The sequence below is a fragment of the Pundamilia nyererei genome, unplaced genomic scaffold, assembly GCF_000239375.1.
Source record: "Pundamilia nyererei isolate P.nyererei 1_Seehausen unplaced genomic scaffold, PunNye1.0 scaffold00442, whole genome shotgun sequence".
In the NCBI taxonomy this organism is placed as follows: domain Eukaryota; kingdom Metazoa; phylum Chordata; class Actinopteri; order Cichliformes; family Cichlidae; genus Pundamilia; species Pundamilia nyererei.
This window is the reverse complement of record NW_005187843.1, coordinates 67,021-79,001: the sequence shown is the minus strand read 5'-3', so window position 1 is coordinate 79,001 and position 11,981 is coordinate 67,021. Positions and strand designations below refer to the sequence as shown.

The window sequence follows — 11,981 nt, the reverse complement described above, 5'->3', positions numbered from 1 at the left end:
GTGAATGTGAGAGTGAATGAATAGTGGGATTGTAAAGCGCTAAATAAATGCAATCCATTATTATTATAAAATATTCAGTGAGTGTTATTTCAGTTGCTTTCTGAGAGATGAGCGGAAAGCTGGGGTCTCATAGCCTCGAACGATTATCATCTAGTCTCTCGTGTACCTGGGGAAACCTGACCAATCGTGCCCGGACATCTTACATTTTGGGGCCAGTGGTGGCTTTTACTGAACGAATTTCATCAGGTGGAAGTTTTAGGAACGCAGCCCACTCCTTTATGGGCTCCCTGCTCAGTACGAGGTCTTCCTTTACTTTGGGGTTTAGTAGCTGCTTGTTAGGTTGAAAGGTAATCAGTCCATCTGTTTCTCCCTTGATTCAGAGCTATTATAAATCAACTGATTTATCAGTGTGTGAAACAGAAACGTGCTGTTTGAACTCCGGACAGATTCAGGAGATTCTTTTTTCTGTAGTTGTTCTTCTGACTCAAAGCGCTCAGCAGGAAATAGTTGTTTCAGGAATTCTTTAAGTGCTGCAAACACTCTTTGTGGTTTAGTTGAGGAAGTTGCTTGGATAGAGGATACAAAGAAGCCAACCATGATGCCCACTCAGCAGGAGAAAAAGCCTCACACTGTTAACTGTTAATGCACATCAAACTGACTTTAGATTAGGAGGCTGTAAAGCACTGGGTGATGGTAGAGGAAGCAAACTTGGAGCTAGAAGCATTCTTCACCAGGTATAATGTAGAATCCTTAGCGCTTATCAGACAAACGAGGCATTTCCAGGTGCTTCTGGGTGGGAAAACCTCCTAAAACTTATTGCAGAACATAACGAAGCTTAGAAATCAAGCAAACCTAAAGCTGCTCCCAAGCTAGCCTGCACATCAGCCTCCCACTGAACTCACCCGGGAGCATCAATCCCAGGCCTGGGACCACGACAAGGCCAAAAAATGCAGCAGCCCAGGTTTGAGTGTGACTGCTGTGCTTTCCCCTGCTCTCTCCTTCCTGTTTAGTCGTCACGGCTGCTGCATTCAAAAATGCCCAAATAATAAATATTGTTTTTTTTAAACCAACGTAACCTCTGGGTCTAAGCCAACATGCTACTGCCTGAAATCTGATTTCTTTTTCTACCTGCCAGCAGGGGGCGACTGCTCTGGTTGAAAGCAAAAAAGACTTGTGGTTCTATAAATGTCCATGAAAAAAGGACTTCAATAACAAACGAGTTATCGTGGCAGCTGCACCCATCTGTGGTTTGAATGACTAAGCTCGCTACATTTGTAGAATCCAGGGTTGGATTAGGATTAACAAATCTGCTTCTAGTTCATGCTTCTGTTCTTTCACTTCTCTTTCTCCTCTTCCCCCAACCGATCACAGCAGATGTCAACACGTCTCTGAGTCTGGTTCTGTTGGAAGTCCCTTCCTGTTAACAGGAAGTTCTTCCTCCCCGCTGTCGCCAAAAAACAGTCATCTGATTGTTGAAGCTTTCACTGTAATATTTCAGATTGTGTATCTTAGAGTTTAAGGCACTTTGAGTTTTATGTGAATAAAAAATCAAAGCAGGGTACTTTGAGCCCGGCGTTAGGCTCTGCCCTTCATCAGTCTGTGTGTGTTTGTGTGTTGTGTTACCAGCAGTAGAGCCTGCTCCTGCAGGAGCTGCTGCTGCAGGATCTCCAGCTGCCTCTGCTCCTCCTCCAGCTGTCTACGGATATACTCCTAACCAATCAGCAGCCCCAGCCAGCACCACAGGCAGCCAATCAGAGAGCGACCAGGAGAAATGGAAGCGAATCGGAGCCCAGGCAACCAATGACATCACCCGAGGAGGAAATAGAAGAAAAGGAAAAAGGAAAGAGGAGGAGGACAGCCAAAAGTAGGAGATTTGTTGAAGAGGTGTGAAAGTAGGGATTTAGTCAGGAACAGGCGAGGAGAGAAAAAAGAGGAACAGCAGGAGGCCGTAATTAGTAGAACAGAAAGACAACATGCTTATTATTAAGGTGGCAGTGTTAAAGATCAGTGTGAAATCAGCTGTGCAAGAGGAAGAAATCTCTGTCTGAGAGAGCGTTAAGGAAGCGCTGCTGCGAAGTTAACTACGAGTCATTTATAAGTCTCGTGTGTTACAGTATCAGGCTGGAGGTGTGGCGACCCTGCAGCTGAAAATCAGCAACTTTATTAACAAACAACCCGAACCACAACGAGCACACAGCCCACATCTGTGTAGCGCAGGTTTACACGTTAAAACGAGTTTTCTCTGTCTGTCAGACATGCTCCTCATCATCCGGTGAAACCTTAAAGCCTCATCATGTAGCATGTTTCCCCTCAGTCACATCACAGATTTTTCTGGACTAGAAAATGTTCTGTTGTCACATTTCACGAGTGACCGGCTCCATAAAACGATCGATACCACGTTAAAGGCTGCAGAGGGATTATATCTGCAAGCGGCTGCTTTCTGTTGCTTAAAGTTTTGGGACAAAAAGAGTAAAGAGTAATCTATAATCGCAGAATTGTTTGACATTAATTATAAACCTCTGAAATTAGAGGTTTGAGTAAATGTATTTTTAGGCTGAAGCAACATGACTGAATTTCCATTTTGGTCCAGAAACACAAAAAGCTAACTAATTACAAGCTTCTTTGATTAAATCCAATTTAAATGCCAAATTTAAAATGCATTAAAGCCACAAACTTGAAAAACGTACAATCTGAATATTTTAAATGTGGAAAACGTCATGAACTGTAGTCACACAGTTAGAACAGAAGCTCGTGTAGACCACGACTGTTTTAAGTGATCTGTTTACCATTTTACACACATCACACATCAAAGGTTGTAGACGGATTAAAGGAGGATTATTTGTGTTGGTGCTTAAAATATTAGCACAGCCTTTTACTGCACAATAATACATTTTTGCATAAATGTTTGAGATAAAATGAAGTTTTACAGTCATGTAGTTTTAAGCTGAGTCATGCTGACTTTTAATCCCCACTGTAGGATAAGCTCTAGAGACATTAGAAACCTTCATTTCCCATAATGCAGCTTGGAAATGTCTTTAATTCAGGTCTCATTTAAACCCTGCATGAATAATGCAGGAGTGATGCAGCACGAGAGTTCTCACAGGCTGTGAAGCAGAAGTAAAATGAGGAAAAATGCTCCTTTAGCTTTCAGCTAACTGAGCGTGTAAAGCAATAAAACACAGAGCTGAGCTCAGAGTGAGGGACGGAGCGCACAGTCATCAATGATTTGGTCGGAACACCAAACCATCTGGTTTATTATGAATGTGTTGCTACAACAGTAGAGCTAATTAATTTGTGTTTATTTAACAATTGGTTCAAATTTGCTCGTGTAACAGCTGCGAGTTGTTTCCTAAGACATTAATAATAATTCTCAAAGATTAGTGAGAGCTTATTTAAGTCTCTTATTCTCTGTAAGAAGTTTATGTTCCTGTGTCCTGTTCTAGTTGTTGTAAAGCTCATTTATTTATGATTAATGTACAAATTAACTACCATAAATTCTTTCTACAGCGCCCCCTGGTGTCTGGAGGCCAGCATCTACAATATGTGAAATTCTCCTTTTACATCATTTGATTTGAAGTTTCCATGTTTCAGTCGCTCATCAGAGTAACTGACAGGAGATGTGCTGAGAAGCCACACCCCCCCGTATGACACCTGTCAGTCAGGTGTTTCCGTACCTGCTCTCTCTCGGCGTGCCTCCTCTCCTCCTCGCGGCGGAGCTGCTCCATCTCTTCATACCTCCTCCTCTGCTCTCGCTCCTGTTGCTTCCTCAGCTCTCGCTCGCGACGCTGTTGCTGTAGGTGGAAACCGTTTTACACAACAACACCTCAGCTGTCTGCATGTCCGTGTGTGTCTGTGTGTGCGCGTCAGGCATGTTTTCCTGGCATTTGGATGAGCTGAGGTGCTAACAAACAGGTGTGATGTGTTTCACATGCAGGAAAAGTGACTTTATAATCATTCTGATCTGTTTCTCACAGAGTCAAACAGCCGAAGGACAAATCGACTTCCTGTGTGTAACGTAACAATCTATCGTTGTCATTATTATTATTATCTGCGGTCTTAAATCTACCTCCTCCAGCCGTCGCCGCTGCTCTTTCTGCTCTTCTATACGTTTTTGTCTCTCGGCCAGTAGCTGGCGCTTGTGCTCCTCGTTCTGCTGCTGCTCCAGCTGCTGACGCCGGATCAGCTCCGACCGCTCCTTATTGGCCAGCTGCAGACGCAGGAAGTCTCGCCTCAGCGTGGACTCGCCCGGAATATTGATGATGGAGCTGGAACAGGATTAAGACTTGTTTGAGTTTTAGTGAATCTGCAAACCTATGGACGAGCAGCAGTAATAATGGGAGCATATAGCAGGTCTTTGCTAAATAAAAGAGAAGTTTAGCCACCATAATGTTTTTGTTTGTGAACTCTCTTTCTGAACACCCATCATGTTTTTTGGAGCTAAAAGTGAGCATCGTCAGATGAGAGGGTGGAGTTACAGAACGTGAACTGCCTGCATTCGTAAACTGTTAAAGTGTCACATCTGTAAGTTAGTCCATGGTTGTTATATGAAGCAGTAAATCTGAGACTGCAAGTGAAGCTACAGCTGAAGTTCCAAGAAGCTGCAGTTCCTGTAGTGGCCACTTGAGGCTGGTGTCAGCGTTGAGTCAGCTGAAAGGATGTTTAATAGACAGCTGTAGCATAGAGCAGCCAGACCTCTAACTTTAAGCCCTAAATAAATTTAAACACGTGAGTTATTTTGTTTTAAACACTTGTGAAGGTGGAAGGCATCTACAAAGACCAAATCATTGTGTTTTAACAGGCTGTAAACCGTTCATTTCTGTTGCAAAGCTGTGGGAGTCGATGGGGAGTGTCTCACTGTCGCTGCCACTCCGGCAACTGGATTTGTGGTGCTTCAGTTTTGGATTCTAGATTTCTGCCTGTTAACACCAGCAGCTACAGTGGAGGCTACGGCATGAGTAAACATACCTGGGCTCTCCTATGTCCCTCTCTTCATCCTCTTCCTCACTCCCACTGTACTCGTACTCCGTCTCATCTGAGGGGAAAACAAACAGAGATTTCAGGTCAGTGTTTACATCTGTTGACAGCGGAGGCTTCAGGCAGCTGTGAGCTGAGGTGAGTTAGTGCCTGCTCACCTCGCTCGCCCCTCCTCTTCTTGGTGCGGTCGATGTGGTCCTTCAGCTGGATGCGGACCTGCCGCTCGTTGGGGAGGTCTCTGATGAAGGGGTGCTTGAGGAGCTGCTCGGTGCTCGGCCTCTGGCTGTGACTCTTCACCAGGCAGCTCTCTATGAACGACTGGAACTTCTTCGACCTGACCGCGAGCACACACACCAGTTAATCGCTGATAGCTCTCTCTCTTAAAACAGCAGCTTCATTAAAGGGAGAGCTGCAGCTTTACCCTCTTACAGGCCACTGTCACATCGTGTTTGTGTAGAGATGTCTGACAGCATGTGTGTGCGTTTAAGTGACTCACCACTTCTTTGATTTGAGTCTCGGGGCAGGATTTCTGGGGATGAGGAAGAGCGCCCTCATTGGATGCATGTCACACAGAGCTGAGGAGGCAAAAGGAAGGAAAGGAGAGAGAGGAAAGGAAAGAAAGCAAGAAAAAGATAGGAATTAAAAAAATTTAAAAGGAAAAATGGGAGAAAGGAGATGAGATTAGGAAAGGTGCCAAAATGTGGATAAAGGAAAGGAGAGGAGAGGAGAGAAAGGAAATGATGCAAAGGTGGAGCAAGAACAGGAAATAAGACAAAAGGGAAGGAAAAGAGACAAGAAATGATGAGACATGAAATGGGAGAAGAAGACAGGAGAATAGGAAAGGAAAGGAGAGCAAAGGAAAGGAAAGGAAGGGAGAGGAAAGGAAGTATTTAAAGTCGCAGGATAAAAGAAGGGGAGGGAAGGAGACAGGAAGAAGAAGAGGTGCAAAGCAGAAAGAGAAAAAAGAAAAAGACATCGATTTAGTCGTTTAGCTCGCAGACAAACTGTGCTGTGAGTGTCAGCTGATAACGGTGTAATCACACTTACGTGGCGCTCCCTCTGCCATCTCTATGGCTGTGATACCGAGCGACCACAGATCACTCTGCAGAGAGAGAAACACGAAACGTTCACATCCTCCCAACGTGTTACCGACTCAACACTTTCAGGAGATCGGCGCGCCAATCGGTGTACTTGTTAAGCGATAAAAATACCGTCAGCTCCCCATCTGTGCCTGTGCTGGAGATGCCCGTCTTTAACATTTCAACCATATTATTATTATTATGTTTCTGTTTTTAGGTGCAGATCTGAGCTGTTCGTGCTGTCAGACGGACTCAGGCTTTCTCGTCACGTAAAGCCCCGGAGGGTTGGAGTTAATGGTGTAGGCGCACATCCTCCACCAGCTCGCCACAGGGGTTCGTCCTGTCCCCATTACAGCGCGCTCCTCTTACAGTAACCGCTGCAGACCCACTGATTTCAGCTCTCTGAAGGAACGATACTCGTTTCTGTTGGTGCGCTCGGGTAGCAATAATCAGAGATTACACAACTCCAAAAAACAACAGATATGATGTGAGAGGGATTGTTTTTAAAGGTCAGTGCGCGCTGTTTGTTCACAGCTACAAGCAGTTTGACTCGGACGAGAAATTGAACTACAGGAGCTCCGTGAGGGCAATTTAATGAAAAAGAAAAGCAGGAAAAACTTTACCTTTTCCTTCGTTTTAAAGTGTACTTATTTAGGTTTGTTTGCCTAGTGTGGAAAACCACGCGTGCACTGTTAAACTGGATCTGTACTCGTGAGATCTTATCCCAGCTTATTAAGTGCAGATTTAAATGCTCCTTCAGTTCAGATCAAACAAACACGGAGACGTCACTGAGCTGCAACAGCCTGATCAGATCAGCTGTTACACTAATGTTTAGCATCCAGGCAAAAACACGATTTATGAAGCGTAGCTGAGCTGGAAATCCGCCCATAAACTGTACAGCAGTGCTGTAACTTTGTAATTAAAACAAGACGCAAAACTAAATATGAGCAATTTGAAGGGATACATACAGACACATTAGCACAGAGATGGAGGATGAGAGCTGTTATAGGAAAACCTCAGAGACAAATGCTGTCCTATGGCAGGATGAAGACAGCGAAAATTGACCGAGTCGTATGGGATGACCGAGAGCGTCTCAGGTCATCCCATACGACTCCTGCTCAAGCTTTAAGCTGGTGCTAACATGAAGCTGGGGAGGCTGAGAATGACTGGTTCATTTTGTTTGCTCGGGGCCCAACAGAGGAGACACTTTTAGCAGGAAAAACAAGCTCTATAAATCATCACTTATCTTATATGATCCTGTGCTAATGACTTCACCCGAGTCTCCTTTCGTTTATCAGGCAAAACTGGCGTCTGTGCAACACCAGCTGTGCTGTTTAACCTCACAGAATCAATATGAACTAAACCCTAATCATTACCAACGATAGGATCAATACAAAACCAGCACGACTGTGTGAAATGGCTTCACACGTCGCTAATACAAGCGCCCGTGGACGATGTTCTCGGGTTCCACAAACCGAGGGCTGAACGATCTTCTGTTTTCAGGAAACTCAGTGGTGGTTTAGTGCAGCATAGGTTACCATGACGATGTATCCTAGTACAAAGTTAAGCCTAAAGTTAGCTCACCGAGTCCTGAGGCGACTGTTAGTTAGAATAAATTACCTTGAAGTCATACGTGGCATCAGGATTCTCGTCACAGGCGATGACCTCCGGGGCCATCCAGTACGGGGTCCCAATAAACGTGTTCCTCCGTCCCACCGTACGGTCCAGCTGAGCACTCACACCAAAGTCCACTGCACACAAAACACTGTTCATAGCGCTGCGGTGCAGTGCCGAGCTGTACATGTTATGCTTTTGACAGCACGCATCCAGAGCGGCCCCTCAGGAGCCTTCTAACTGTAACACAAGTCACCATAATTAGGATGAAACTTGGAATAAATGCTGCTGCTTCCTCACCGAGTTTGACCTCCGCGTTCTCCGTCAGCAGCACGTTCTGGCCTTTGATATCTCTGTGGATGACCTTGTGCTGGTGGAGGTGGGTCAGACCCTGGAGACAAGGGGAAACAAGTGGCAAAGGTCGTCTTACGATCCAAAACAGAAGAGCAGGAGGCAGAGGAGAGGCTCGCTAATCCGTGAGCTTCATCGCTTCATCGCTTCATTATTTCAGTTCTGCTCTTTGAGGCCAAAATATGCAGATACACAAAACCAGGTGTACATATAATTAATCAATCTGCATTCTTCCTTACAAATCTGTCATTTATATTTATATAAATGTTATAAATTTGATTTCATTTATTTTAGATGCATTTACAAATTTCCTTTCTTGTCAGTTTTGTCCACACACATGTGGCAGACTTTTCTTTTTTGCAAAGACTCTGACGGTGTTCCTCTGGGAAACAACTGGGTGTTTCTTCTTTGTGGGAAACATGTAAACATAGGCGACAGCGTTTTGGTTCTTACCCTGAGGATCTCTCTGCAGATGTAGGCGATCCACTCCTCCTTCAGGGAGTTCCCTTTGGTGTTTTTGATCAGATCTGTCACCGAGCCGGCCCCGCAGAACTCCATCACCAGCTGCACAAACATACGTGCAGTTTTTGGGTTTTTTATTAACTGTTCACTTCACTGCAAACCTCTATCAGTCATCTCATCCTTTGATCTCTATATACAGGACGTGTTGTCGTTGTGGGTCAGGGGAGCTTTCAGTCAGACTGATTTAAGCTCAGCTAACAAAACGTGTTCGTGTGACTAACCCAGAGCTGGTCGTCCACTCCTGGAGGATTTTTCTTGATGAAGGCTCCATAATAGGTTGCTATGTTCCTGTGGTGGCTGTACTTCTTCAGCATGTTGATCTCGGCTTTAATCTCCTCCTCCTCATCCTAAAGCACACAAACGCAGAGACAGATGCAGCACAATGCCAATAACACACACGGTCCCAGTATAACAGAAAGGCTGGATTAAAGACGGTGTGTGTCACTCACGCCTGTGACATCCATGACCTTGATGGCAGCGAGCTGGCCAGTTTTGACATGGCGACCCTGAAGAACAGAGGTGGAGAGGCGATCAAAGACATGAGTCACGGATTTGGATCTAGGACACATTTACTCAACATTTTCGTCCCTTAATCTCTTAAGAACAGAGCAAACCCCGTTTGCTTCCTCTAATTCCTTGTTTTGGAGCGATTTCTGATGGGAATCCAGATGAGCAGGCCTTAGCCCTCTGCAGAGCAGGTTTCTGGGGACATATTTATGTTTTGCACTGTCCATCTGTCCAGAATTTGTGGACAAACAAGAGTGTACAATATATAGTCAGAGACTCTTTTGCAAATATGGTCTCAGTAAAGGTTGACATATTATGGATCCAAGTTCCAAATACTGTTCGAAAATACAGCAACAGCCCTTATTCTCAGTATATTCAGCTGGAAAAAACACCTTTACCATGAAACTTCAAAGAAAGAATGATGATGATGATACAGAGTCCATCTAACCCAATGTCAACTCCTTCAATAGGCTTCCTCAACGACTAAAATAGAAGCCGGTAGATCCAGATGGAAGATGTCTTTAATGTATGAAAGTGTGCATGTAAACCCAAACTGTGGTCCTGTGTGCATGCTAACTGGACTGTAAGGAGCCCGGCTGAGATTGGAGAGGAAACTATACAGCTGACAGAGAACCAGCGTTCGAAACCTGACAAGCTGTTTTTGTGGCTGCTTGAGACTTGGGGAAGTCGATGTCTCATTGCCATATGAAGCATCATATTATGCCTCATTATTATGGGGTCTCCTACTAACCTGCTACACCAATCGGCATGTTGAAGTGTCCTCGGGCGGGATACTGAACCCTGGGCTGCTCCCAGTGCATTCACAGTTAAGTGAATGTGTGCATAAATGTTGGGTACAGAGAAAATGAACGCATGTATGTGATTGGGTGAATGAAGCTTTTAGTAAAAATGAATTAATTAGAGTAGAAAAGCACCGGAAGTGCTGCACACCTGTATTTCTTCTGATGGCCAGCAGGGGGCAAAAACAAGTCTGACTGTAGAGAACTGTGAGAGGAAAGGTTTGGTTCGCTCTTAGTGAACACTTTCCTGATCTATTCACAGTCTCAGTTGCTCGTTTCAAGGTTTTGTAAATACAATATTATATTTATTAAATATTAACACTCAACAGAGTCTAAAAGCATAACTGCCACCTGAGTGTGCAGCATCCCTCTTTGGTTTGTCTAGCCGATGACTTCACACTAACTATGATTGCATTCTTTCCTTTTACATACTTTTTGCCACATGTCTTACTACGTGATCCCGTCTGACAACACACTGTTCTGATCACAAGCGATCGTGTGCCCACGAGAGATGTGTCTGTCTGCAGCTTCCTCCAGCGATAAAAGCACGCCGCTTGCTTGTTTATCGTCGCTGTTACACTTCACAGACGTGTGCAGCCAGATAATCGTCACAGAAGTGAAAAATGAATCACCAGAAAGTACCCTTCACATGTAGCAGAACACTGTGCTTTGCAAACACCTGAGAGCTCCTCTGCTTTTGAATTCAAGTGGGATGCTTTTACATATTCATGCTGTGCTATTTATTCATTTTAAGCTCATTAATTCACCTTTAAGTTTGGCCTGGTCTAGAGTTCAGCCACGTGTAGCTTGTCAGGTAGATGAAAACGACAAAGAGCCAAACAGAAGTAAGAATCGATACTTTATGTTACATTGAACATCGAGCAGCAGCTCTCTGGGAACAAAATTCCTTATTGGTGTTAAAGATTAGATTAGTTCGCCTTGTAATCGGAAGGTTGCCGGTTCAAGCCCCGGCTTGGACAGTCTCGGTCGTTGTGTCCTTGGGCAAGACACTTCACCCGTTGCCTACTGGTGGTGGTCAGAGGGCCCGGTGGCGCCAGTGTCCGGCAGCCCCGCCTCTGTCAGTGCCCCAGGGTGGCTGTGGCTACAATGTAGCTGCCATCACCTGTGTGTGAATGTGTGGATGTGTAAAGCACTTTGGGGTCCTTAGGGACTAGAAAAGCGCTGTACAGGCCATTTAGTTCATTTACCAGAATAGCTGATAGGCTGCTGGAACGATAACAGTAACTCAAACAGCTACTTGTAACAAACAAGGAATACAGACGTGCACAACACAACATGTTGAACCTTGAAACTGATGTTCCACAGCAGCAGAAGAACACAACAAGTGTCCTTCCTGTTAGCTAAGAGGACGAAACTGAGGCTACAATTCACAGGTTCACCAAAACTGGACAGCAGAGGGTTGCAAAACGTCGTCTTGTCTGTGTTTACTTCTCCTGCAACATTCCGATGCTAGGGCCAGACTTTGGGGAAAACAACACGGCGCATGGATCCATCCTGCCTTGGATCAGTAGTTCAGGCTGCGGGTGGTGTAATGGTGTAGTGCCAGCTGAGTGTCATTTAAACACCAACCTATCTGAGTATTGCTGCTGACCATGTCCATTTCTTTATAACCAGCGTACCCAACTTTATGTTGTGCAACATAACACAACATGTCGCACAGTTTAAATCACTGTACTCACATGACCTCAGCAGTCACCGCATCTTAATCCAGCAGAGCACCAGATTTACATTATGGATGCTATCATGTCAGGTCTGGCTGTACCTAACAAAGTGCAAACAACTGTCCCATTAATAAAATAATTCATTCATGGTCAGCGCCCCTCGCCAAGGACTCGCTGATATTTATACTCCCAGACGCTGCAGATATAACGCAGAATAACCATGCGTTCAACTCTGCATTTAAAATATAAACTATAACAGGAAACTGTTCAACTTATGGCTTCAATCTCCGGTTTGTCTTTCCAAAGGTAAAGGCCCCGCGCTCACTGCAGGGCACATCGCCGCAGCCTGTTAGCTCCCATTTTTTCAGCACTGTGACGACTTTGAGTTTAAATAATTTACAGTGAAGCTGAACTAAAATCCAACACTGAGTCTAACGTCTCCTCCTCCTTCA

At 44.8% G+C, this 11,981-nt stretch overlaps 1 protein-coding gene across 5 annotated transcripts in view; it reads right to left on the bottom strand.

Moving 5' to 3' along the window:
* Positions 1-11,981, bottom strand: part of tnikb (TRAF2 and NCK interacting kinase b) — a 59,827-nt gene that overhangs the window by 26,178 nt on the left and 21,668 nt on the right. For all 5 annotated transcript variants that reach the window (XM_005753598.2, XM_005753595.2, XM_005753596.2 and 2 more), the window contains exons 3-14: positions 8,990-9,046; positions 8,762-8,887; positions 8,472-8,582; positions 7,968-8,058; positions 7,674-7,804; positions 6,022-6,076; positions 5,471-5,549; positions 5,133-5,308; positions 4,966-5,032; positions 4,067-4,265; positions 3,675-3,791; positions 1,624-1,710 (exon numbers count right to left, since the gene is read on the bottom strand). In XM_005753598.2, the coding sequence (XP_005753655.1) occupies positions 1,624-1,710; positions 3,675-3,791; positions 4,067-4,265; positions 4,966-5,032; positions 5,133-5,308; positions 5,471-5,549; positions 6,022-6,076; positions 7,674-7,804; positions 7,968-8,058; positions 8,472-8,582; positions 8,762-8,887; positions 8,990-9,046 (1,296 nt within the window). The remainder of the gene's footprint in view (positions 1-1,623; positions 1,711-3,674; positions 3,792-4,066; positions 4,266-4,965; positions 5,033-5,132; positions 5,309-5,470; positions 5,550-6,021; positions 6,077-7,673; positions 7,805-7,967; positions 8,059-8,471; positions 8,583-8,761; positions 8,888-8,989; positions 9,047-11,981) is intronic.